This window comes from Mus caroli, unplaced genomic scaffold, assembly GCF_978045245.1.
Source record: "Mus caroli unplaced genomic scaffold, Mus_caroli_1 scaffold_10, whole genome shotgun sequence".
NCBI lineage: Eukaryota > Metazoa > Chordata > Mammalia > Rodentia > Muridae > Mus > Mus caroli.
In genome coordinates this window covers 4712394-4738947 of record NW_028227265.1, presented here as the reverse complement: position 1 = coordinate 4738947, position 26554 = coordinate 4712394, and the positions used below count along the sequence as shown (strand labels likewise).

General features: G+C 51.9%; 2 protein-coding genes across 5 annotated transcripts in view; one reads left to right on the top strand and one right to left on the bottom strand.

Annotated features, from left to right (window-relative positions):
* Positions 1-9502, top strand: part of Cog2 (component of oligomeric golgi complex 2) — a 31643-nt gene extending 22141 nt beyond the window's left edge. The window contains exons 11-18 of the mRNA XM_021170856.2: positions 281-342; positions 1376-1527; positions 2477-2650; positions 3373-3445; positions 3712-3854; positions 5836-5975; positions 7490-7673; positions 8889-9502. Of these exons, the coding sequence (XP_021026515.1) occupies positions 281-342; positions 1376-1527; positions 2477-2650; positions 3373-3445; positions 3712-3854; positions 5836-5975; positions 7490-7673; positions 8889-8990 (1030 nt within the window). The 3' untranslated portion in view covers positions 8991-9502. The remainder of the gene's footprint in view (positions 1-280; positions 343-1375; positions 1528-2476; positions 2651-3372; positions 3446-3711; positions 3855-5835; positions 5976-7489; positions 7674-8888) is intronic.
* A 2928-nt stretch (positions 9503-12430) lies between these two features.
* Agt (angiotensinogen) lies at positions 12431-25790 on the bottom strand. 4 transcript variants are annotated; one of them, XM_021169328.3, is made up of 7 exons: positions 25622-25790; positions 22702-22784; positions 22096-22159; positions 19585-20443; positions 15076-15343; positions 13589-13733; positions 12431-12967 (listed from the first exon to the last, which is right to left on the bottom strand). In XM_021169328.3, exons 3-7 carry the CDS (start codon positions 22096-22098, stop codon positions 12776-12778), a joined length of 1467 nt encoding a protein of 488 aa, XP_021024987.1. In that variant the 5' UTR covers positions 22099-22159; positions 22702-22784; positions 25622-25790; the 3' UTR covers positions 12431-12775. The 4 variants fall into 4 exon arrangements, with proteins under 4 accessions (XP_021024987.1, XP_021024988.1, XP_021024989.1 ...); XM_021169329.3 differs by lacking the exon at positions 22702-22784; XM_021169330.3 differs by lacking the exons at positions 22096-22159; positions 22702-22784 and having other exon boundaries at positions 25622-25789.
* Positions 25791-26554: the final 764 nt, after the last annotated feature.

Here is a 26554-nt window from a genome sequence, read left to right as displayed (position 1 = left end):
GAGATAACGCTGTGTAGCCTTGAGCTGCTACTACACAGTGGAACTCAGGGGATCCTCTCAGCGAGGCATGGATGGCATGTATTTGAGACTAGCTGCAGATAGCAGAGAACCCTGCAGGACAGTGGCTTCATCTGGAGTTTATTTCTTATACAGTAAAAGGGAGAAGAGCGTCCGGATATCCTGAGAACACTGGGTCAGTGGGCAGGAGAGGAGGCTGTGCAGGCAGAAGCATCCTGCAGGCCCCTCCCACCTGACACTGACCCATTTCCCTCTTCCTCAGGTTCCGAGAAGTGGCAGGATCCCTGGAAGCAGCCCTCACAGACGGGCTCGAGGACGCCCCAGGTAAGCTCGGCAGGAGACAGCAGGTGTCCCAGGTCTGAGCGGGCTCCTGCCTCTTCCCACCACACAGGGATTTGTGCAGTAAGGACACTGGCTTAACATCTTAAAGAAACAAAAAAACCATGACCCCATAACATGCTAGGCAAGCACTCTGCTAGTAAGCTAAGTTCTCAGACATTTTACTTTTTTATGCAACCAATAGAAAGCAGTCTTGGTTCATTGAATTTCTTGCTTCAGAGAGATGGTGGCAGAGGATGCTTTATAAAGTTCCAAGCAGGCCTTTTCCTCCTGGTGCGTGCGGCCGCTGTGCCCTCCAGACTCTGTGATCAGCTCTCGAGATTGCGCACGTTTGTGTGGAATGGCTGTACATTCAATCAGCTATCTGTAGACGTCTGCAGTTCACCTTCCTTCCTGCCCCCAACCCAGCTATGGGAAGGCAGCACATGGTCTGCATGCTCCTGTCCCCTCCTAAGAACAACTCGGTTGGAACACAGCTCAGGCTTCTTGGGGCTCTGGGCAGATGGCAGCTGCAGGTGTTGAGACTCGTGACACCATTCTTGGTAGCCATTGAGATACATAATATTTCTGAGGCACAAAGGTTCCAGGTTCTCCGGCTCTGACACAGCCAGGTCTATCCTGAAACCCCTCATTGAGTCATGGAGCTGCCTCTTCTGTCCATCTGTAAGGATTGACCTCCTCTGTGTGCGTAGGAGCCAAACTGAGGTCGGGAAAAGTAAAAACTGAAATGCAAGCTTGCATGCTGTCACACACCATTGCCATTGCGTGTGCTGTGTGGTAGACAGCACCGTTAAGACAGGTGAGCATCGTGTTTGATGCTAACTCCCATGCCTGGAACCTGTCAGGTGAGTTACCAAACAGCACAGTGAAGACCCGTGGTCTGGGGCTGTTCTAGCATCTCTGTTGGCCGCAGGTCCACAGCATGCCCTGTTCTTTACTTTGAGTTGTGTGCCAATGCCTAGAGTTAGACGGCAGCTGTAACGGGACAGTGTGCCCTGAGTCCACACTTTTTCTCCAGCTGGAAGTCCGTATTGCCTTTTGGCTTCTCACAGAACATGGATCAGCCTGGGCAAATGCTGGTCCGATGAGATGTTCCTACCTTTGTTGGCACACCGTCTGTGGAGGCTCACGCTGCAGATTCTGGCCAGATTCTCTGTGTTTGTCAGTGAGGTGAGTGGGTACCATGCAGCCTCCTCTACCCAGCTAGCACTGGGAGGACCAGGAGGGGCTGTGGCTAAATACCCACAGGGCGTCCAGAGTGTCCTGTGGGGTCAGATCCAGCGGTGGGCACCTGGCCACATGCTCAGGGTTAATTACTGAGAATTCCCATCCTAGTGACTTCCTCAAAATCAGATTCCTAAAGCACCCTGAAAATAAGATGTTCGTTTTAATGAGAAATATTAGGTTTAAGTTTTAAACAGTGAGGTGATCATCCAAGCAGAAGTGGTCACCTGCATGCTAGGCTCTCCTGACCCTCTCAGCCAGTGCCTTAGCTCTCTGCACACCATGAAGCCCATGGCTCTTGTCCCCAGGAGGTTGGTGCCTCTAGGAGCTGAGCGACAGCTTTAGGTCCTTGCAGACATCAGTGTTCAGAGCCACCTCAGGGACACCCTCAGAGACAGACGCACAAGCCAGTCCTCACAGTGCAGAAGTCTAGAAACAGGGAGACAGTCTTTAAAAAGAAGCACACCACGGAGAGCAGTGCAGTGCAGGCCCATCCACTTTCCGGAGCAGAGTGCAGGCTTAGGGCAGCTGCAGTCCGGCGTAGCTCTGCCGCCCCTTGCCCTGTGGACTTGAGTCTCTGGTTCTCTGTAAATTGGCAAAATGGCCTCTGCGTGTGACTGTGATGAAAATATACCTGTGAGCTGAGGTGCCAGGAGGAGGGGGAGCTCTGTGGAAGGTGGGGTGTGTCTCTCCTCCCCCCTCTGCTCACAGACTTCCTCAGTCTTTCCTACCCCACTGGCTGTCCCAGAAGACACAGTTCTAAGAACAGCAGGGCTCAAACCCACCTGAGATAGACATGCTGTACCCTGCAGCCTATGTGTGTGCAGAGCTGCTGAGCATGTACAAACGCCCTATGTCTCCGAGGGAGTGTTTGATCGTTGAAATCCCTTTTCAGCTTTCTGTCAGGCCCATTTCTAATGAGAGTGCCAAGGAGACTAAAAAGCCTTTGACTGGCAGCAAAGACCCTTCAGAAGACCAAGGAAGCCATCCTTCAGAAGCAGGCGCCACGTCCATTTCTAGCACTCAGCTGGTGTATGTGGTCTCAGACCTGGGCAGGCTACAGGAATGGGTGAGCTTCGCTGCACTGGACACTGGATCTGTGAACTGTGGGTGGGCCCCATGCAGCCGACGAGGACATTCTGTCCTATGGGATGTTTCCCTCCACAGTGGCCTCTGAGTGGGCCACACTTTGGGTCTTGGTCCCTGCTGTGATGCGCTGTGCCCACTGCTCCACTGAGGGTCAGGAGAAAGCTGACCCTCAGCATAAGCAGGCTCCGCTCTTCCTCCTCAGCTCAGCTCTGCTTGGGCACAGTGGGCTGGCCTGTAATCATCTTCACTTCACGGCCCCAGATGTCTGAGAGTGCTGATGCAATCAAAGTCCCCACCACTTTCTCTGTTGGGCCCCTGTTTTGCTCCCAGCATTTAGAGAACTTTATGGACACACAAAGTTTACATCTCCAAATAGATTTTGCTTTTCACGGTTTATATTTTGTATGATTGAATAAATATATTGTGTGTTCTGAGAGAACATGGCCTAGTTACTGTGAGCAGTTCTGGTGTCATGGAGAGCTGTAAAATGAGGTTTTGCTTTTCTGCCTTCAGTGGCTGTGCAGCCAGCAGCCCCACACTGTGCCCAGTGGCTGCTGTAGTGAGAGCCTGGCCCGCCTGGTGGGGACTTTACCTACGGGCGCTGCCCTAGGTTTCCACACTTGTTACTCAAGTCTGAGGTTGTGGATGCAGGACTGCTCGTTCTGATTCAAAGAAGGAACTAATGTCCAAAATGTGTTTCAGCTTCCAGACCTCCTGGAGACAGTCAAGCAGAAACTCGAAATGATTGGCTTTAAGAATTTTTCATCTATCTCAGGTAAGAAGTGAACTTAGACGCAGACTCTGAATAAGAAATAACGTAAAGTGCGAGGCTGTAGACTCGGGGACGTTTAGACTAACACCTCGACTCCAGTGTAAATCCTTAGCTGTCTCAGTGTTTTGCTCTTTGATTTCACGTCTGTAAGCGAGATGCTGTTTTGTACTAATGAACTGATTTGCTAGCACACTCTAAACGCCACGGTCACATTTTAATGAAGCTCACCCTAGCTGACCAGTGACTCATTCCACTGCCCTGTGTCACAGCGGCCCTGGAAGACTCCCAGAGCGCCTTGTCTGCCCATGTGCCGGCTCTGAGCAGCAGGATTGCCCAGGACCTGAGCGAGGCTTGCTTCAGTTATCTCAAGAGTGCCCTAGAGGTCCCCAGGCTTTACCGCAGGACCAATAAGGTCAGTGTCACTTGTGGAGAAAGCTCTGTGGTGTGCAGGGCCAGGGAGATGTGGACCACAGTCAGATCACAGGGTGGACTGAGGTACAGGACTCAGGAGGGTCAGGAGCCAGTTCAACTCACAGTGTGTGCTTGGCCCTGTGGGCTTTAGATTGTAAGGAAAACTACGTTTTGTGTGTGTGTGTGAGTCCTGACTGATGTGGAACTCACTCTGTAAGCCAGGGTGGCCTCAGTTGCACAGACATTGCTTGCCTTTCTCTCTGCCTCAGAATGCTGCCATTAAAGATGTGCAGGGCCACACCTGTCTGGAAAAGTACTTTCTTTTTAAAAAATAAATAAAGGAAGGAAGTAATTATTGGGAGCGACTCTGTTTGAATGTTAACTGCCTTGTCAGCCATAAGTGCTTCCTTGATATATATGACTGTCTCCTACATGCATGTATAAGCACCGTGTGCCTGCCTGCTGGATCCCCTGAAACTGGGGTTACAGATGGTTGTGAGCCACCATGTGAATACTGGGAATCTGGGTCCTCTGCCAGAGCAACAAGTATCCTTAACTGCTGAGTCTTCTTTCCAGCACCAAGAAACGGTTTAATAGTTAAACGGTTTATTCATTTAAACTTTATTTTGTCTCCATATAGTCCCCCCAAGTTTTAATTAACCTTACTCCTGCAAATCTTTATTGGAAATACCTGGGTTTCCTTGTTGTTTTAGTGAGCACATTAGAAAGCATGCATTAGGAATATGTTAGCGGCCAGTGAGGTAGCCCAGTGGGCAGGGTGCATGTTGCCAAGAGCACAGGCTCGCTGGCGCTGCAGAGACTTTGCAGAGCTACCGGGGGTCTTTTCCACTCATCTCCATGCGTTCTCTCCTCGTTCCTGCTCTCTCGTGATTGGTTCTTCCTCTGCTTGTCTTTCACGGTCATGGTGAAGTGCTAGACTTAGTTTACTGCCCTTTTGTTTACCTGAGACTCAGGAACTGTAGCAGTGATCTATGACCTTGCCTTTGCTTAGGTGCTAAGCAGCTCCCGTTAGCATTACCCATTTGTTGCAAGAATTTTGGAGTACAGGAGGGAATTCCTTGCTGCTGGACTTACATTGACCACAGTTTGTGTGAGGTTGCTTTCCTCTTGTTCATTTATCGTCATCGTCATCATCACCATCACCATTACTATCACCATTGTTACTGTCACCTTGAGAACAGAGCTTTACTCTGTATCCCAGACTAGCTTAGAATTGTTTGTGTAGCTAAGGTTACCCTCAAGCTCATGGCAGTCCTGTGCCTGAGCCTTCTAAGTGCTGGGCTTACAAGTGTGAGCCACCATGTCCAGCTGTCCCCTTTCATGTTAAAGTTTGGACTGGCAAAGCCTATGTGGTAGTCACACCGCTCGCTGTCCCCGCACTTGGCAGGCTAAGAGGAGAATCACAAATTTGATGCCGTCCAGAGCTACAAAGTCAGGCTCTGACTCCAATAAGCCAACCAAGCAGATCTAGATATGCAATAGAACACCATTAATAGAATACCATTAACTTGTAACAAAGTATCCTGCTTTGCTGTTTCTTGTTGGACCTGAAGCCCCCTTAGGGGCCTGGGCACATTCCCAGCTGCCTTCCTTCCTTCTGTTGTGTCTGTGTTAATATGCACAGCACATCAGCCCCCACTGAGCCCTGGGGCAGTCTTCACCTGCAGGGCAAGGAACCAAGTCCTCTGTGCCATCCTGCTACTTAAACAAGATGTAGAACCAGCCCTGGGCATCTGTCTAGTGGGAAGAGTCAGGGCTTAGCCCCGTGCATCCTGCCTCAGAATCAAGCATAATCTGCAGCAGAGGCAGGGGGGTGTCTCCTTGGCACACTGCTGCCCCTAGGTGGTTCTGTGGCCCCCTGGCTGCTTTCTGGGAGGGATGGAGCTATTTGCTGAACATTAATGGTATGGTGACTATTTATTTCCTTCTGTCCCTAACTCCTGCTTACAATGGCATTCCAGGAGGTCCCCAGCACAGCCTCTTCATATGTGGACAGTGCGCTGAAGCCACTGTACCAGCTTCAGAGTGGACATGGGGACAAGGTGCAGCCAGCAGTGATGCAAAGCTGGCTGCAGGAAGCTCTGTCAGACAGCACACACAGGTAAGCTAGTGTGACCTCTAGAGAGCTGCCCATCTGCACCCTGGGCAAGGGCTCCTGGAGCATTGGGTTGCCTGTAGAAACTGCAGCTGTGAATGGGCAAGGTGTGGGCAGGCACTTGATCCAATCCCTCCCTCCCTCCCCCCCCCCCCTCCACCTGCAGTACAGTCAGGCTGACCTGGGCTCAGTGAGTCCCCAACCTGAACCCCGAGGGCACCTTTACTGCCCTCCCCGCTCAGCACAGCCAGGTCCTTCCTCTCCTCAGCAGATTCAGATGTGCAGTAGAATTACCACAGTAACAGAGTATCCTCCAGCGGGTCCCTTAGATGATGGACGGGAAGGACTGACTGTGCGTGTAAAGTGAGATCGGCAGAAGGCCCAGCAGGAGCAGTTAACTGGATGACTTCCTAGCCACCTCTTGGCTGGTGGAATCGCCTCTTGGCTCCTGGTGGAGTTTGTCTAGCATTCTCACAGCCCTGGGTTCCGTCTGCAGCACAGGAGAGAGGGAAGCGGCCTGTGGCTCTGTTTTACTAGTGGTTTATTACTCACCATCTTACAGTAGGGTTTGTTTTCACTTTGAGTTCACCCCCGAGCCCCCACCTTGCTGTGTGGGTCAGTTTAGAAACAACAGTACCTAATCCCGTGGTTTTGTAGGCAAATAAGTTCCCAGTGCCACACAGTCAGTTTGTCAACCAGGCAAGAAAGTGACTGATTTGTAATGTTATGTGAAAGTTTGGGAATAAGTGAGCTTTGTTGAAAATCCTGAGATATGTTTGTACTTTAAGAGGCAGAATGCTTGACTGGCCTTGATGTGCTGTAGAGAGTCCTGCACCTGGAAAGGACACTGGCCCTCAGTTCCCGTACTTAGAGCTAGCGTTTTTTATTTGTATGTACGTGGAAGGCCGAAGGTGGCTTCTTCCATTATTCTCCACCTAGTTGAGACAGGGTCTCACTGAGCCCCGAACTCATGAATTCAACTGTGCTGGCCATCTGGAGAAACCCCAGTGACTGTCCTATCTGCACCCCAGTGCTAGGATTACAGGCAGGCATCAGAGGTGCTGGGGATCCGAACCCAGGTCCTCGTGTGTGCACAGCAAACTCCTCACCCATTGAGCCTTCTCCCCAGCCCCAGGACTAGGGCTTTAAACAGACACCATGCACTCTCGGGGAGCATCATGCTAGAGACTTAGGAAACATGACAGCCCGTTTTCCAGTTGAGCTGTTTTGTATGTGACCGTCATCTTAAGAATCTCTTATTTACGCCGGGCAGTGGTGGTGCATGCCTTTAATCCCAGCACTTGGGAGGTAGAGGCAGGCGGATTTCTGAGTTCGAGGACAGCCTGGTCTACAAAGTGAGTTCCAGGACAGCCAGGGCTACACAGAGAAACCCTGTCTCAAAAAAAACAAACAAAACAAAACAAAACAAAACAAAAAAGAATCTCTTATTTACAAAGCAAGTTCCTACATGGTGTCACCAGTGTCTGTTACCAACCTGCCATTACCATCTTGTGTCCAAGGTACTTTGAGACTGTGTCGGACGTGCTGAACTCAGTGAAGAAGATGGAGGAAAGCCTGAAGCGCCTCAAACAAGCCAGGAGATCCCCAGCCACCAACCCTGTCAGCTCCAGCGGTGGCGGTATGAGTGATGACGACAAGATCCGACTGCAGCTGGCCCTGGACGTGGAGCACCTGGGAGAACAGGTACTGGGAGCGTGCGCCTGCTCTGAGGACCAGGCTTGCAAGGCTGAGGTGTCACCTCCCTAGGGCCATCGATAGAAAAGAGTCAGGCCCTGCTTGCTGTGAAGAAGGGTGTGTGCCAGGAAGTAGACAATAGAAAAGGCAGAGGGATCCCGAGTGTCCCCTCCCTCCCAACAGCAGGTGCCCTGGGTGCTTCAGCACTTGCTCAGGCTGTCCGCAGAGCTGCCCTTACTGCCTGAAATCCTGAGCCAGCGGCAGGGCCTGCAGCTTCCTGCCCTGTGCCATATAGAGCACCGATTTTGACATCATGGTAGATGGCTGATGGCAGCTGGTAAACCTCCCACGAGGGTGCAGTGACATCCACAATACCACCATTTACAAATGTAGGCAACTGCCTTTCTTGACAGTCAGGTCTCTATATAGCCTGTTATCCCTGCATTCAGGATACCTAGGCAGGGGGATTGCCACAAGTGGAATTGTAAAACCCAGTCTCAAAAAACGATAGTGAAATAGACAGCCTGCAGATACCTGCCACCATGTTTATTCCATAAGGAATCCGAAGTCTTTCCCAAGCAAGACAAGGGCAGAGCAAGTAGGGATATGCCGTCCCTGCTGCTGCTCAGGCGGGACACCCGGTAGCACAGAGTGCTGCCATGCTGTGTGTCTTAGTCCCTTGCTCTCGAGACGGCGCGGAGAAAAAGGAGAGCTCACTGTGCTTTGTGGGAAACTCTAACTAAAGAAGAATTTTCTTTTCTATTCTCTGCACGTGGGTTTTCTCTCCCAGCATTTTCTGAAGCCCACAGAAGAGCCTCCTGCCCTGGCTAGAGTCCAGCATGATGGGCTAGCTCCTTAGAATATGAAGAGCCTCCTGCCCTGGCTAGAGTCCAGCATGATGGGCTAGCTCCTTAGAATATGAAGAGCCTCCTGCCCTGGCTAGAGTCCAGCATGATGGGCTAGCTCCTTAGAATATGAAGAGCCTTCTGCCCTGGCTAGAGTCCAGCATGATGGGCTAGCTCCTTAGAATATGAAGTGCGCGGCCCGTGCTACGTGGGCTTGCACCGAGCCAGCTCTTTGTGCTAATGGAAAGCCTTTCCCTCCTTCCTTTGGGAACACTTTGTGCCTTAGTGGGGCAGGGTCAGTTTGTCCTGGCTTTAATGGCAGCCTCCTTTCCCAGTCAGATTTCATCACAGTGACAACTCATTCTCATGGCCTTTGCAGATACAAAGGATGGGCTTGCAGACCAGCGACATCAAGAGCTTCCCAGCCCTCACGGAGCTCGTCCTTGCTGCCAGGGACCAGGCGGCTGCAGAACAGCCCTAGGCATCCTGGCAGGACCTGGAGTGGGGAAGAAAGCAACCCTTGTCCTCCAGGTCACCCAGCAACAGCCTGTACCTCCGCCCACTTATGTGGGCCATCTTTCACCAAGAAAGAACCAAAAGCCTTTCCATTGTATGGAAGATCGTTTTTATGACATTCGAAGCTTTTTGCTCTAGTTTACAGAACAAATTGTTTTATTTTTATTGTAAATCTTAGTGTAGACCAGCTGATGTCTACAATATGGTAAAAGTAAATCGACAAGTGTGGTTGGCGGGCTATCCTGGCCCTGCAGGGCAAGCACAGGGCAGGATGCACCAATGGAGTAGAACATTGATTGTCCCCAACCCTCCGACCTGGGAGATACTGTCAGCCCTATGCCTCCTTAGAGACTACAAAGTGGTCTGTCCATCTGGGCACAGAAGAATAGCACTTCCAATCTTGCCAGTCTGCACCTCTGTCAGAGCCAGAGCCGGCAGTAAAGATTCATTTCCTAAATAAAAGAAGTAGCTACTGCAGATGTGTGAGTTATGTATCCAGTCTCAGTGGCCCTCTTGCCTGCCTTCAGTGACACACACTCCCTGTGGCACAGATGGGAGGATGCTGTCTCTGTAGGTCTCCCTCTAGCTGCTTCAGGTGGGTAGAATGGTACTCTACCAAGGAGCTGTGCTGTTGGTAGTCGTGGGAGGTCATAGCTGCATCTTGAACACACACGGTTTCATACCCAAGGAGCCCTGCCTATCCTTGTCCAATGGCTTTGTCACTTGCTCCCAGAAAGTGCCCAGCCCAACTCTGGCATTGTGATTTCCCATCTATGGGTAGGTGGCCGGCAGGTGGGATTTAAGCCCAAGCAAAATAGCTCCAAACCCAAACTGCCAGCCCGTGTACTCAATGGACACAATGGCCTCAGCCCTAAAGGCCTAATCTCTTACCCTGTTGGCTCTGACTCCAGACCATTACATTCCAGCCTCCCTAGGATGTTTCTGTCCTTGAGAGCAGGAGGTTTAGGCAAAAGCTAGCAGTCCCAGACTTGGGTCTCGCTCCCCAAAACAGCTCCTTTTCCATAGTTTCCCTGTTGAGAGTCAGTTTTATTCAGACAGATTTAAAGTTGGTTATACATTTTCCCAGCTTCAACATACACACTCAAAACCCGTCTCCCATGCAGTTCACTGCTTCCTGGTATAAGAGAGCTGTAAGGAGGAGGCCAGTCTGTCATTCAGGGGCCCCCATCCCACCAGCTCCCTCCTATTAACCTCAAGCTGCTCTCATTGACCACGAATATGGCAGCTGATTGCGAAGAAGTGATTCTGTTGTGGAGGCAGAAGTTCAAACTCCATGCGTGTTACCACCTGTGGCTCAAGCTGTGCTCTGTTGGGAGGACCCATGGAGCACTGAGGGGCCAAGCCAGCAAAGCTGGGGAGAGCCATCCATGCTAAGCATTGCAGGTCTCTGTGAGCAGCAGGACTTGTGCTGGCCTCTAGCTTAGTCACAAGGCAGACCTCAGCTGGGCTGTGTCCCACCAGGACACTGACACCAGGTGGATTAGCAGGATGGTGCAGGCTCAAGCCCTATAAAGAGTGGGGAACAACCAAATCTACTCATGACGAGCCTGGCTGCTGTAGGGACCGGTGGTCTTCAGTAAGGACTAACCCTAAGGGGCCAACCTCAGAGCCTGGATATCCGTTCACTACTATTGTCTCCCATTGTACTGGCTAGTTTTGTGTCAACTTGACACAGCTGAAGTTATCACAGAGAAAGGAGCTTCAGTTGAGGAAATGGCTCCATGAGATCCAACTGTAAGGCATTTTCTCAACTAGTGATCAAGGGGGAAAGGCCCCTTGTGGGTGGGACCATCTCTGGGCTGGTAGTCTTGGGTTCTATAAGAGAGCAGGCTTTGTGAGCCAGGTGAAGCAAGCCAGTAAGGAACATCCCTCCATGGCCTCTGCATCAGCTCCTGCTTCCTGACCTGCTTGAGTTCCAGTCCAGACTTCCTTGGTGATGAACAGCAGTATAGAAGTGTAAGCCGAATAAACCCTTTCCTCCCCAACTTGCTTCTTGGTCATGATGTTTGTGCAGGAATAGAAACCCTGACTAAGACACCCATGGACTCCTAGGATGGTTCATCTTATCAGCCTGATGGAATTTAGGGTCATCCAAGGAACAAGCCCCTGGGTTTGCCTGTGAGGCAGTTTCTAGGTAGGGTTAAGTGATGTGGGAGACACCTCGTAAGACTTGACAGCAGCATCCCATGGGCTAAGAATATGAGCTGAACACCAGCCTCGGCCCCTCCCCTTCCCCATGTGTGGCTGTGGTATAGTGTGTGTGTGTGTGTGTGTGTGTAGTTCATGGGTGTGTCTTCACTATAAATGGCCAGCTGTCTTGTGCCCCGCCTACACTCTCCCCACCACTCAGGCATGACCCAGAATAAACCCTTACATTGCTTTGTCTGCTATTTTGTCACAGCCATGAGAAGTTCACACCACCTCCCTCTGGACCAGGGCCTTTCTTAGCATCCCTGTAAACCCATAGGCCAGGGAGAGTGAGGAGTTGGCCTCTAGTTAACCACGGTACACAGGTCTCACACTATGTTACCTGGCACAAGCAGGGGATGGACTAGCTAGATTGCCACACTCACAGGGTAAAGTGCCTTCGAGGTACAGGAAGCCAGAGAGGAGTTTTCAGGAGGCAACAGGAGGAGGATGAGAGAAGCCGAGCCTCAGAGTCGACCCTGGTCACAGGAACACGCTTTATGCCCCACCTGTACTTACAGGACCCTGTGGTCTCAGCTCCAAGCTCCAGAGAAGCTGTCTGTGAGGTTAGGCTATGCTCACACAGAGTCAAACTCCAGCTTAGGCCAGAGAGGCGACTCCATGTTCTAACACAGGATTCCCCACTGTTTGTGCCCTGTGGGCTTTACTGTACTCTCTGGCCTTCTCCTGAGGCTAGCATACTACATTGCTCACCTGCTTCCCAGTCTATACAGGGAGGAGGCAGCCTGCCACACACACGCACATGCTCACATGCACACACACGCACATGCACACACGCACATGCTCACACGTACGCACACACGCACGCACACACACACACCACTACCTCGGCCTGGAAGCTGCAGATTTCATCTCAAGGGGACAGGCAGAGAGGTGGTAGCAGTAAAGGAAGGCCCCTCCGCCCAGGTCCTTTCTCAGTGTCTCTTGGTGCCAGCCCTCTCCTCTCCCACCTGGCCGGCACACATTGGCCTCCTTGTCAAGAGCCTCGGGAACATTGCTCAGCCTGTCAGCTAAACTAAGCATGTCTGCTCTGCCCATAACACTGTGTTTAGCTTATCACTGAAAGACAACTCTCAGCACAGTGAGGAATATGTTTTCAAATCATGGTGCCAGTGATAAGAAATCTTAAGACATTGTAGAACTCTGGACGTCAGTGAGCTAATTACAGACCCAAAATAAGGGGATAATGTGCATTTTAATGTTAAAGCCCAATTTCTGTTCTCAGATAAAAAAAAAGGGGGGGGTGCTTTTTGGTGTCACAAACAGTTGTTTGGTCCAAATTTCTTCCAGAGTGGCAGTCCTGTGCAGAGTGCCAGCTTCTGGCTGTCACCCCAGTATCCAAACAAACCCACATCCCAGGAGGCTCTGCTGCTCATCATTTATTCTCTGTCAGCACGGTCTCCAAGGAGACGGCCTCTGCCGCGCTACAAGGAGTGATGGAGAGCCAGGGGTGACAGCACTGAGTTTTGCCCAGAATGGTTCTCCGACACCGGCCTTGTCTCCATGGCTAGACACAAGGCCTCACACCACACTCTGGGGGTTATTCACTCTACCCAGAAAGTGCAGCGTGCCTGAGTCCTGCTCATAGATGGCGAACAGGAAGGGGCTGCTCAGGGTCACATCCAGTGCCTCCGGCGAGTCAGGCTGCTGGACAGACTTGGTCGGCTGTTCTTCCTCTCCTGCTTTGAGTTCAAGGAGGATGCTGTTGAGAACCTGCAAAGCAGAGAGATCTCTCCTTAAGGAGGGATTATAGGCCAGGGACTGGCTCAACCACCCCAAAGGGGGACACTGTCCAGCCTGCCAGAAGGAAGTGTGGACACACCTGTCCTCTAAGTGGGGGCTGGGCACCAACACCCAGCTCCCATAGAGGCTGCTGCTCAACATGTCCCTGTCCTCTTCTTCACCTGCCATATTGGTACTCTCCCATATTTGACTAAACAGCACAGTGGGGTCATGTTTTCTACAGTGACTCCCCTGTTTCCCAGCATCCTTGGCAATGCCAACAGTATCCAGGCACATCCTCTGTTTTACATAGCTCTCTGTCTATGGTTGAGATGCTCCCCAAAGAAACTGCAGACCAGGGCATGGGGCATTCCCCATCTACTACAGCTTCATGGAGGACGCAAGGCTGGACTAAGCAGGAACAGAGATAGGCCTGGAATTAGAGATACCAAGAGAGCCAAGGGAGACCGCTGTTCCCCATGTCACTGGGAGCCAGAGAGCCCTGGCAGTGCCTGCTGCTCTTTCCTTCCTGCCCTGCTGGCCTTGGGCACAGCTTCCTCCGTGTGGCCATCCACCCTCCCTCCCCTGCTACACAGCCAGAGCAGCACTCACCTCTCCCACTCGGGGGTTGGTGTCACCAATGTTGCTCAGATTTGCCTCTGCACCCAAAAGGGTGGACAGCTTGTCCTCGGCCAGCAGGTCCTGCAGATTGAAGGATCCTCGAATTTCCAACTGGGGCAGAGTCAGGCGGATGGCCCTGTGGAGATAAAGCCTTTAGGGGGCTGGGAAGCTCCCACCCACTGAAAAAAAGAGACTAAATGCTCAGTCAGTGTCCTGAGTTGAAACAGTCCCTGCGGGAAGGAGGTGCATAAGACACAGCTGGAGAAAGATGCTCTGGAAGCTGCACAGGCTCCTCCCAGCGTGGTATAATCAGGAAATGACTGCTGGGGAAAGAGGAATGGTAGAGGTGCCTCCAGGTTGTGCAGGGAGCTGCAGGGGTGCAGCTTCCGTGAGTGGTCGCCCATGCTGCCCAATGAAGTAACTGCAATGAATGCTCTGAATGACCGAATTCTACTTGGAAGAGATTGATTCTTGGGTCTGAAGTTGGTGCCCTATCTGGAGTGAATATATATTTGCTTGTGTCTCCCCAGGAAGGATCACACAACAATACAGGACATTGTCACCCCAAGGAACTTCTCAGAAACAAACAACAAAAACCTCCTGAAACAGGAGGAGGACCAGGAACATCGACTGTGGAGAGCTTGCTGGTGGTGGGCAGCTGTGTGCCCTGTGCTCTCAGCCTGGCTGCATAAGGAACACCTTCCCTGGAAAAGCCAAAGATGCCTTTGACTAACAGGCCATTAGCCAGACAGAGCACCTCATCCCTATCACCCTGGCACTTGAGAAGTGGAGGCAGGGGGATTACCACACGTGCTAGACCCTCTCTAAAACCAAAACGCTAATAAGATAATGGCCCCTATCTGTGCTGGATAGTTTTATGTCAACTTGACACAAACTAAGAGTCTCAGCTAAGAGAATGCCTCCAGAAGATCAGGCAAGCCTGTAGGGCATTTTCTTAATTAGTGATTGATGGAGAAGGGCCCTGCCCATTGTGGGTGGTGCCATCCCTGGGGTGGTGGTCCTGGTTCTATAAGAAAGCAGGCTGGGCAAGCCAGGGGAAGCAAGCCAGTAAGCAGCATCCCTCCATGGCCTCTGCATCAGCTCCCGTCCCCAGGTTCCTGTCCTGTTTGAGTTCCTGGCCTGTCTTCCTTCAGTGATGGACTATGATCTGGAAATGTAAGCTGAATAATCCTTTCCTCCCCATCTTGCTTTTTGGTCATGATGCTTCATTGCAGCAGTAGAAACCCTAAACCAGCCCCAGTTGGTTCACTGCCTCCCTGTGGAGGAAGGGAGTATCCGTAGCCTCACAGATAACAGCCATACCCACAACCACACTGCACATGATGGCAGGAGGGAGGGAGGGGGTGGTAACAGGACATGCTGTTTACGTGGACAGACCTGGACAGACTGATGCGTGAGCATGCAGCAGATGCCATTCGTGCAACTCTACTCCCCAAGGTTCCCCGCACACTTCCTACCGAGGAGGCGGGTTCTCTATCCAAGTCAGGAGGTCGTTCCCGAAGATGAGGGCCTCCATCCTGTCGAGATCTGAGATGCAGTGGGGCTGGATCAGCAGCAGGGTAGCACTCTCACCTAGGGGCACGCATGTCATGGAGAAGTTGTTCTGGGCGTCACTCCAGTGCTGGAAGTTGCCAGTGCCGGAGATCATGGGCACAGACACTGAGATGCTGTTGTCCACCCAGAATTCATGGACTCCAGGCAGCTGAGAGAAACCTCTCATCGTTCCTGAAAGCAGCAGAGACCAAAGAGAAGCTCAACAGGGGTGGGGAAGCAGGGATGGGACTCCTCCACCCTGGCTCCTGCCTCAGCTTCCTCCCTTGCCTGCACTTCCCTGGAGACTTCACCCTTAGGTGTTCTCTGATACTTTTGCAAATTGCAGCCACTTGGGTGATCCCCCCACAGCGATCCCCAAGAGCAGCAGGAGACACAGCCCATAATGGTATGGAGTCTGAGATCTCACATCTGACACCTGGAGAACTCGGTCTGTTCCTCTCTGTCCAAGCAAGCTCAACGGAGACCCGTTCTGGTTTGCAAACTCACTTTTTCAAACCTTAGACATTATGGTCTGGAGAGATGGCTCCATAGATAACTACTTGCTCTATGCACCTGATGACCTGAGCCTAGAGCCCCAGCCCCTTGTATCAGTGAGACATGGTTATGCAGGTCCATAATGCCAGCACTGGGGATGAGGAGATAGAAGGACCCTTGGAGCTCACTGGACAGCCTAGAAGAAATGGTAAGCCCCAGGCTTGGTAAGAAATGCTGTCTATAAATAAATAAATAAATAAATAAATAAATAAGGAAAAAAAAACAGTAGAAGACACTCAACCTGTTCCTCTATGCACACAGCATACATACACGTACACCACACACATATACAAAAAAAAAAAAAAAAGTAGATATTTTTAGAGCAGCATTCGATTCTCAGCAACACTGAGCCCCTGGTTCGGCTTCCGGAGTCCTGCTCTCTCTGTGTCACCATGGAGTCCTTTGAGGCCATCAGTGGGCTGACACAGACACCCCAACTGTGCCCAGAGCCCTTGGATCACATGAGGCCTGCTCTGATTGGACACTCAACAGGATTAGACAAACCTGCCATGACCTGTCCCAACTCGGTGGCATCACCAGAGCCATTTCTCTCTGCCTACCCACAACCGGTTGCTAGAGACTTTGGCCCCGCCTCACACACAGCATATTTGATTGCAGCTGCCCAGGCTCCTGGACCAAGCAAGACTCCACTGTCCAGCATCCCTTGCCCTGGAGACAGGTGTAACTCTACAGTGACCAATGCAGTGAACACAGGGCCTTGGGGCAGGGATGAAGCCCCACCACCCCCACTCCAGCTGCTGAGGGCAGGAGTGAACTAGGGACAGGACAGGAAGGAAGCACGCTCCAAGCTGAGCCACCCCAGCCTGATGCCACCAGCTCAGCCAGCACTGCACTCAGACACTGTTGGATTCTCCTTATGATTGCCCTACCCAGCGCTGAATTCCGGCTCACACATGCCCCCAGCCCTCCCGTTTACCACGAAAGGGACATTTAGGAGTTCAAGGAGATAGGGCTGAGACTGAGGTGCCGGCTTGCTTGGCTCACGTTGCGCCAGCTCTGATTGGTCCTGCTGTGTGAAGTCAGGGGTCCCCAGTGTGACTCCAGCAAGAAGGGGTTGCTGGGCTCCGACTGCATGGAAGTAGAATGGTCTTGACCTCAGAGCCCTCTCTGGTGAGTGATAAGAGCCCTTCCCTAAGCCAGGCAGTGGTGGTGCACCTGCTTTAATCCCAGCACTTGGGAGGCAGAGGCAGGTGGATTTCCTAGTTCGAGGCCAGCCTGGTCTACAGAGTGAGTTCCAGGACAGCCAGGGTTGACAGAGAAACCCTGTCTTGAAAAAAAAAAAAAAAAAAAAAAAAAAAAGAGCCCTTCCCTGAAGGCCACTAGAGCGGCTCACACTTGTGATCCCAGCACTCAGAACACTGAGGTAAGAAGTATTTCAGAGTCCAAGCCAGTCCAAGGTACTCAGTGAGACCCTGTCACACACGCAGCTCACATGAGAGAGACGCTGACAATCACTTCAGGGACCCCAGGAATCTGCAGTTTAGGGGGAAAACACTGAATTTTTGTCTCTAGCATAAAAGAGAAATGAGAAATGGGGCATGGCTTCGAGAGCGACCCGAAGCTGTCTGTTCCCCGTTCTCCCTGAGCTCCCGTGCTCCCGTGCTCCCCAGACTCCTCTCTGCTCACCAGCCCTACTCTGGGCTGCGTAAACTTCTCCCAGTCATGTCCCCTAGTGTCATGGAACCTGCCAGGGCCATTCAAGCTCTGGGGACATCAAGTACTGGGCAAAGAACACTGGAGAGACCACAAGCCCAAGGCCTCGAGGCCTCACTAGATACAAATACTTAACTGTCCCCAAGGCTGTTGCTAAGGGGACCTGGAGTTTCTGAGGCACATGTGCAACCTCATGGGGGTGAGGAAGAGGGCAGGCCTCTGGCAGTTGGAGATAGGCAGAAAAGGCCAGGCAGCAGTGAGGTCAGGACAGAGCATGGGTGAGCATCCAGGTCTCTGAGCGCTGGCACAACCCATTTTTCTCCTTCTTCCTTGCTTCCCCTCTTCCCCCTCCTCATCTCCTTCCTTTTCTTCCCCCTCTCTCTCTCTCTCTTCCTCCATTTCCCCCTCCTCTTTTCCTCGACCTTTTTCCTCCTCCTCCCCTTCCTCCTCTTTTCTCCTCCCCTTCCTCCTCCCTTTCCTCCTCCTCTTCCTCCTCTTTTCTCCTCCCCTTCCTCCCCCTTTCCTCCTCCCATTCCTCCTCTTTTTTCTCCTCCTTCCCATTCCTTCCCCCATTCTTCCTCCTCTCCTTCCTCCTCCTCCCATTCCTCCCCTTCCTCTCCTTTTTCTCCTCCTTCCCATTCCTCTCCCATTCCTCCTCATCTTCCACCACCCCTTCCTCCTCCTCCCATTCCTCCCCTTCCTCTCCTTTTTCTCCTCCTTCCCATTCCTCTCCCATTCCTCCTCATCTTCCACCACCCCTTCCTCCTCCTCCCTCCTCCCACTCCCCCTTTTCCTCCTCCTTCCCATTCCTCCTCCAATTCCTCCTCCCCTTCCTCCTCCTTTCTTCCTCCCATTCCTCCTCTTTTTTTCCTCCTTCCCATTCCTCCCCCTTTTCTCCTTCTCTTCCTCCTCCCCTTCCTCCTCCTCCTCCATTCTACCATTCCTCCCCTTTTTCCTCCTCCTTCCCATTCCTCCTCCCACCCTTCTCCTCTTCCCTCCTTACCTCCCTCCTCCCATTCCTCCTCCATCCCTTCCCTTCACCTCTCTCTATTCCCTCCCGGCTGGTTCTGCAGTCTGGGTGAAGACAGGCATCCTCTACGCAAGCCATCACCGACACTGCTGCCCTTTAGAAGTTCTCCTTTCTCAGCGATCGTCTTCCCAGGGTTTCTCAAGAGGACTGTGGCTCAGTTCCAGGCTCCTCGCCAACTTACACAGGTGTAGCCACCCTTCACCAGTCTCAGGGCTGTCTCTTTCCCTCGACATTCTGGCCTCCCCCTTTCCCAGTCTCAAGGCAGGCCAAGGTCTTTCCCCATGTGAATTTATAAACTGCAAAGATATTGACACAGTGGCCAGTCATCCCTGATCCCTCTACCCCATGCCGGGTTGTCTTCCTGCTGGCCCCACCAATGCACCCCTCCTCCAATAACCTCAATTTGAAAATCTAGGACCCTAGCATATGTTCCCAGAACAGTGTCCCTGGACCACTGCACATCTTTGGGTGGTATATCGACCCCCCCCCCACACACACACACCTGCAGTGCTGTCAGGGGCCAAAGTCTGACCTTCTAGAAATAAAACTGCCCTGCTCAGCCCACTGGAGAAAGAGCATCCTCACAGGGTGTGCCACCTCGAGCCCCTCCACCCTCACTCCCACCCTGACCTCCCAAGGCTTTGCAAGGATGTTTGCCCTTGGCCTCCTCCAGCCTGTTCCAGCTCACTCCCTTCCACCTCACAGTTAGTGCTGTTCCCTGCAGTTGCTGCCTCAGGCATTCGCCCTTGGGGGTCTCCATACTTGCTGATGTTTAATAAGAAACCTGGAGGGTCAGGATCTCCTGCCCCTCAAAGACCCCTGCCTGGTCTTACAAGTAGTAAGAGATGAGCATCGAATGGATGAGCATCTTCCTGGACAGGGATATATGGGCAGCTCCCCCTGTGAGCGGGTGAGCTGGGTGTTCCTGTGGGGGTCAACCACCCTAGTCTCAGGAGTATGACACAGCCCAGAGAGGCAGTTGGGTAGGGAGGCAGAGGCTGTGCCATCTTGAGCCAAGTTTGCTTTTTTTTTAAGCCTCCAGGGCTTCACCAGTAACACAGAGGCAGAAACCAGTCACCTCTGTCCATCTCACACATGACCCATGGGGATGTCATGGAAACCCAGTGCTGCCTCTGGTCCCAGCCAGGACCAGTGACCCAAGTGTTTGCCTCACCTTGGAAGTGAACGTAGGTGTTGAAAAGTAGGGTGCTGTCTGTGCTGACCCCCTCCAGTGGCAAGTTCATCTTCCACCCTGTCACAGCCTTTATGAACCTGTTGATTTTCTCAGTGGCAAGAACTGGGTCAGTGGATAAATCCAGAGAGCGTGGGAAGAGGGCAGGGGTAAAGAGAGCCAGACTCTGAACAAATGAGTGCTTTAGACGCAAGCCTGGGGCAGTGAATAGCCCCACCACGGTGGACTGTAGCAGGGGTGTCTGGCTGCTGCTCCCACCCTGGGTGACCAGCAAGCCCTGAACGGCCCGCAGGGCAGTGAGGACCTTGTGTCCATCTAGTCGGGAGGTGCATTCTCCCTCCTTCACAGGGACACCCAGCAGCGTCTGCAGCTGGCTGGCCGTGGGATCTAAGGATCCAAGGTAGAAAGAGACCAGGGTGCCAAAGAGAGCTGGTGGTGAGAGGATGGCCCCACCGGCCCCACTTCCTGCTTCATTCAGCATCTTGTACATGCGGAAGCCCACGAAGTTGGCGATCATTGCGACCTGGGCAGCCCGCTGCCGGTCCTCATCCTCTAGCTTCTCGGCGGCCAGCACGATCTGATCACGCAGGGTCTTCTCATCCACAGGGGAGGTCTTGGCCTGAATGGGCACAGGCTCAAAGGTTGACTCTGGGAGTGTCTCCACACTGGGGTTCTCCAGCTGGGCGCAGGTGCTCTTGTTGTGGTAGAGGAGATGGAAGGGGTGGATGTATACGCGGTCCCCAGCCGTCAGGCTGACCCAGGTCAAGATGCAGAAGATGGTGGCCTTCAGGCCTGCCCCCGTGGGAGTCATCTCTGATCTGTGCATTTGCTTCTGTGTGTCCTGGAAAAACATTTTTTCGAGAGTGACAAGAGATTATTTAGAGCCCTGAAGCCAAACCTTTAGTTACCCTGGTATTCCCAGTGGCTATAATGTACATCCTGTGGTTAAACAGCCATGTGCTGTTCCCACTCTCTGAGCTACTGGCTTTGGGAGTCAGGCTGACTTTTCTTCATCCCATTCCAGGGTGTGCAAGTGTGTTTGTACAGTCGGTCTCTGCTGGGTGTCTTCAGAGCCTGATCTGATGTTTGCCATGTGTCTGGCGCTTCTATCCATCCCTTGCTGTCTGTTTCTGCTTTTGTTTGCGATGTACTTAAGAACTCACTCAAAGCCAAAAGCGCGGCTGCTGTAGATAGCCCAGGAGACGGCGTCTACAGCGGGAGCCAGTCAGGTGAAGGAGAGCAGTCAGAGATCCGTGGGAACCCAGGATGATCCAGGTGGAAAGCACACTCATCCACTGAACTGCTCCCAGATCTCCATGCTAACATTCCCACCTCCAGGGCCCTGGGGTGTGAATGTCTGACGATGGAGTCCGAGGCTTCTTGAGTTGCTATGTAGGTGCTGTACCATTACAGCCCACTCCAGACAAGGTTCATGCAGCCCCAGCTGGTCTTGAACTCACCATGTATAGAGTAGGATGGCTTGGAGTTCTAATCCTCCTGCCTCCACCTCCCCCATTACAGGTGCACCCCACCACTTGTAGTTTCTAAGTGGGCTAGGGATTGACCCAGGCTCTCGTGCATGCTTGGAAGGCATTCTACCAATGAGTTACATCTCTAGTCCTCTTTTGACTTTTTATTGTAAGACAGGTCCAGTAAGTCGCCCTGCTTAACCTTGAAATCACTCTATATTATAGGCAGCTATGAGCTTGTAACCCTCCTGCTTCAGCCTCTGCCATAGCTGGAATCCAGGCCTGCTCCACCACATTCATCAGAATGTGACTGTATTTGGCGATAGCATCTTTAAAGACAAGGTAAAACGAGCCCTCCCCAGTGGGCTCGGATGCAAATTGGCTGGCATTCTTATACATAGAGAGCAGCAAGGGACAGGGCTACAGATCAGTTGGTGAAGTGTATCTATTGCAAGCTTGAGGACCTGACCTGGATCCTCAGAACCCATGTAAAAACACTAGGTGTGGGGGCTGGAGAGATGGCTCAGTGATTAAGAGCACTGACTGCTCTTCCAGAGGTCCTGAGTTCAAATCCCAGCAATCACATGGTAGTTCACAACCATCTGTAATGAGATCTGATGCTCTCTTCTGGTGTGTCTGAGGACAGCAGCAGTGTACTTATATAATAAATAAATAAATAAATAAATAAATCTTAAAAAAAAATACTAGGTGCGATAGCATATGCATATAGCCTCAGAGCTCAGGCACTGGAGACAGATAGATTCCTGGGGCTTGACTCCCTAGGGTTCTCTCTAGCCTGTCTCAAAGGAGATGAACACCATTTTGACACGACATGAAAGGTTGTCATCCAGTCGCTATACACATGAGAACACACATATGCACACACATTCGCACACACACACACACACACACACACACACAAGGATATCAGGATACAGGAAGAGAAATCTATTAGAGTCACAGGGAGAGGAGGGAATTTGCAAGCCAAAGGCAGAGAGAGGCCCCAGAAGAACTTGGCTCTTACCATGCCTTGCTTTGGGTTTCTGGAGGTTCTCTTGTTATCTATCACACTAGGCTGTGGCACAGTCCTGGTAGACAAAGTGACAAAGGCTAAGAGTTTATTCCTGGAGGACATGTGGATGGCCCACTGGGTTTTGTGGAGCCTCTGTACCCATGTGGGTGTGCCCTAGGGTTGATTTTAGTGTCCATGAGATCCTAGCCTGCAGCCAGAATTGGGAGCCAAAGGCCTTGCCCAAGCCCAGGTCCTTCAGACCTGTTACATGCTCCAGGCAGGCTGGATCCCACACAGCAGCTAAAGAAGACTATAATTGGTTCATCTGCCCAGCCTGCTCACCCACTGGTGATTGGTTTCAGTGGTCTATGGTAAGGCGAGGGATTGATTCACCCAGATGGCTATGAGGCACAGGAAGGGCTTGGGGTTCTGGCCAGTCATGGACCAGGGGATGGGGTGGTCCATTTAGCTGGATAGCCTTTTCCCTTGAACCTTAGCTCCAGCCTCAGCTACCACCTACAGTACAGAGTTAGCTCCAGCCTCAGCTACCACCCACAGTATATAGACTTAGCCTGGGATCCCAGAGGAAGGCTCCTGAGCTGACGCTGCAAAACCTACCTCTTACTCCTCTGATCCGAGTGTGGGAAGGTGAGTTCTATCCATCCTTCAGTTCTGACCAAGTAGACCACGTGCGCTTGCTTCTATAGAAGGAACCAACCTGACATGTAGCTTCCAACCCCTTACCTCACTGTGGCCACCACTGCTGAGCCTTGGCACCTCAACCCTGACTGGAGGTCACCTTGACCCTTCCTTTGTGCTGCTTCACCTTTCCACGTACAACCCTCCACCAAACCACCCGCAAGGTCCCTAGGTGAGGATCTTAATGTCCGTATTGTTCTGTTGAAGGTGCTGTAGACATTTAAGGTGTAGGTTCTAGTGGGGGCTCAAGGCCACTGGGGGCATGCCATTAAGAGGGGTCGCAGGACCTGTGTCTTTCCTTCTTCGTTGCTTTTGCTTCCTAGCTACATTGGAAACAGTTCGTTTAGCCAGATGTCATTGCCATTGTCAGCCAACACCCCAGAAGTCCTGAGCAACAAGTCCACCTGAATTTGACCTGAATTTCCAGTACCATGAGCCAAGACAAACCTTTCTCTTCATAAGTTAGTGATCTCAGAATGTCACTATGGTGTTGCGAAGCTCTGAGGTCACCCTGGTCTCCCATATTCCCGTGCTTGCCTAGGCTGCACATAGAATATCCTCCACAGACAGGCAAGGTACTCTTTGCTCTGCTCTGGTCATCCCACTGGTCTGAGAACCTTTGGCTTCTGACTGTCTAGTGCTTCATCCTTTTGACACACACATCTGGCTCCACCCATCATTCCTAAAGAAAGTTTAGAGGTTTGGGAAAGCAGAATAGAGAGCTCTGCCTGTACTCACTGGCCTTTCCTTGCTTTATAAACCAAGACACAGTAGGGTCAGGACCTGCCTCAGGTGCCCAGGCGGCCGGGTGAGCTGTGGGGGTGGACACAATACTTCCTAGATTGCTGTTCCTATGAACGGCCTCCGTCCAGAAGGTTGTGCCATGGCTGCTGTCCCAGGAAATGCGTCACTACTGTCCTTAGGCACAAGTGACTGTTTGTTCTTAGCTGTAAGCTGCTGTCTGTCAGTCAAGTTCACCCAAGTGTGATTGCAGCAGATCTTGAGGACATAGGAGATCTCCCCCCTTCCATTCCCTCCCCACCAGCCGCCTCTCTGTGTCCCTGTCTTGTGGCTTCTCAGGGCTATGTTGCCTGTCCTGTCATTATCAGGGTGCATTTCCAGTGCTGTCTTCTGTCTATAGTTCATCTTCACCACTCAAAGTCTATCTCAGGCTCCCCACACCTCTCTCTCACCTCCTCTCTACCTCATAGCCACCAGAAGCACCCTGTATCCTGTATCGATGTATTTACTATGTGCCCCCCTGGTCTGCCTCCCACAGGTACCTGAGTGCCACAGGTTAGCCCACCTTCCTAAGGTCATCCAGGGACAGCTGTAGAATCATCAATGCCATTTGTACAGCAACAGACAAGTCTTGTGACCTGCACCAGGTCACACAGCTGGGACTCAGCCCTAACACTTGAATCCATGAGTGGCATCTAGACATGACGCACATTGCCTCTTGAAAGAAATAAGGAACTGAGAAGCCTAGGGCAGGTTCAGCACGCAAGAACACTTTGTTGCATAAATATGAAAATCTGGGTTCTCGTCCCCTGACCCCTTGGGAAAGACCAGTCATAACCACACACTCCCCTAACTCCAGAGATGTGGAGCGAGGAGACAGGATAATCTCCAGGGCTTCCTGGCTGCCAGCCTAGCCCCAGCTTCAGGAAGGGACCCTGTCTCAAGGGACTAAGGAGGGCAGTAGCTGGCAGGACACCTGGTATCCTCCTCTGGTCTCTATCTGTGTTCATGGCTCCTGTGTCTCCATGCTCCTCCGCCACACTTCATATATACACATACATACATACATACATACATACATACATACATACACACATCATACACACATATGTCACATTCACATAAATACATACATACCTTGGGCTGGGTATGGTGATACAATCAAGAGGTTGAGGCAGACAGAATTTTATGAGTTCTAGGACAACCAGAGCTACACAGTAAGACCCTGTCTCCAAATAAAAAATTTTTTAAAAAAAAGGCCTTTAATCCCAGCACTCAGGAGGCAGAGGCAGACAGATCTCTGAATCTGAGGCCTGCTCGAGCTACAGAGTGAGTTCTAGGACAGCAAAGGCTACAACAGAGAAACCGTGTCTCAAAAACCAGAAGTAAATAAATAAATAATATGCACATACACAACACGGCACACACACACACACACACACACACACACACACACACACTAAGAACAAAGAAGAAGCTAACTTTTCAAAGTACTTCCATGTTACTGGGTGCTCCTAACTTATCCCCAGCCCTAGAGAACCTTAGAACCATGAGGAAGCCTGTTCACTGAAGGGTAAGTTGAGGCTCTACAGGACATGGTGAGGAGCCACAAGACACAGACCTCAGCATTGAGCCTGGATAGAGAAGTTACTTGAGATGACCACGTGACATGTCCCTTCTTGCTGCTTGCAGTCTGAACAATGAAGCCTTGTTCTCCCTTCAGGTTGGAGGAGGTCCAGTGGACTTGGCCACCCTAGTGCTGACCCTGGGAGAGTCTCTCTGCTTTTGAGGACCCATCTGGACTCACAGTAGGCAAAAGAACCTGGCCATCCCCTAATGAAAGACCATCAGTTCCCAGTGAGCCCAGTTTGGTGACCCGCAGGGAACAGCTTACCTGGACATCTAGCCTTTCGGAATAGGAGAAGCAGTCAGTGCGCACATCTGAAGCGCCTGCTACCACAGACTTCTCACTCCAGAACAAATGCCATCCAGCCCTTCCCAGTGTCTCTGCCCAGTCCCGGCCTCCTCTTCCCACCCACAGCTCAGCTCCTGCCTGGCCAGATCCCATGAAAGAACCAAGACAAGATGCTCTGCTTACCTTCAGCGCCAACCTAGACAAGCACAGCTATCCCCTGGTGAGCCAAGCAGGCTTATTTATACTCAAGGGGTGGAGATGGATCTATTTCTGGGCTACTCTGTACAGAGGCTGGGGGAGGACCCAGGTCGGGGGACCATGGGAATCCAGGCTTCACCAAGATGGATCAGGGCCAGGGTGATGTTCCTCTGGGCCCCTTCCAGGAAGCCCTACTGGCAGATGAGCCTCATGCAAAAATGGGCTGGCGTTGGGTTACACATTTACCCCAGTTCCCTGGAGCCAGGACCACAGTCACAGGATTGAGTGGGTTGTGACAACCTGAAGCCAGCCATGCAGACCTGGGGATGAAAGCCCCCTCGTGATGCACTCGTAAGCCTCTCTGGGCATGCCAGGAAGGGGGCTCACCTTCAGGAGCTGAACCTCACGTCATCAGCTGCTCTCAGGGTGGACAACCTTGGACATTTGTGATTACGTTAGTTGCCTGTTCTGTACAGGGGCTTCCAGCAGGCTGAGGACACACATCACCAGTAGGAAGCGCCTTCCGGAACTTCTAGCACATCTGATTAGGCTGGGAAATTCTGACTGTGGTGGAGCCATATTGAAACAAAATGTTCTGGGCTCGTGGACGGAAAGCAGCAGTTTTGGAGGTTGGAGGTTTTGGAGCGCCTCCCTTGAGGGTGGAGAATGGTTGTGAAAGTTTAGGGGATGAGACTGGTGGACACCAAGGAAGGGTGAGATCTGAGAAGACAGCAGGAGCAGGCCTGGCAGACGGTCCCACCTGCAGTCTACCATGGGTGGCGACTAGCTTGCATCGAATCCAGAACTTCAAGCAATCTCTTGGCCATGTGGACACAGGCACAACCTGCCTTCACCCAAAAGTGGCATGGGAAAGTAGAGGCGGAAAGGGAGAGTGGGCAGAGCAGTCGCTAGCTTAGA

What these genes read in the sequence shown, in the direction of transcription:
- Agt (XM_021169328.3), bottom strand. An exon ending in CACCTACGTTCACTTCCAAG is followed by an intron (nt 15,344 to 19,584) that starts GTGAGGCAAACA and finishes TGCTGCTTTCAG; the next exon opens with GAACGATGAGAGGTTTCTCT. An exon ending in CCAACCCCCGAGTGGGAGAG is followed by an intron (nt 12,968 to 13,588) that starts GTGAGTGCTGCT and finishes TCTGCTTTGCAG; the next exon opens with GTTCTCAACAGCATCCTCCT.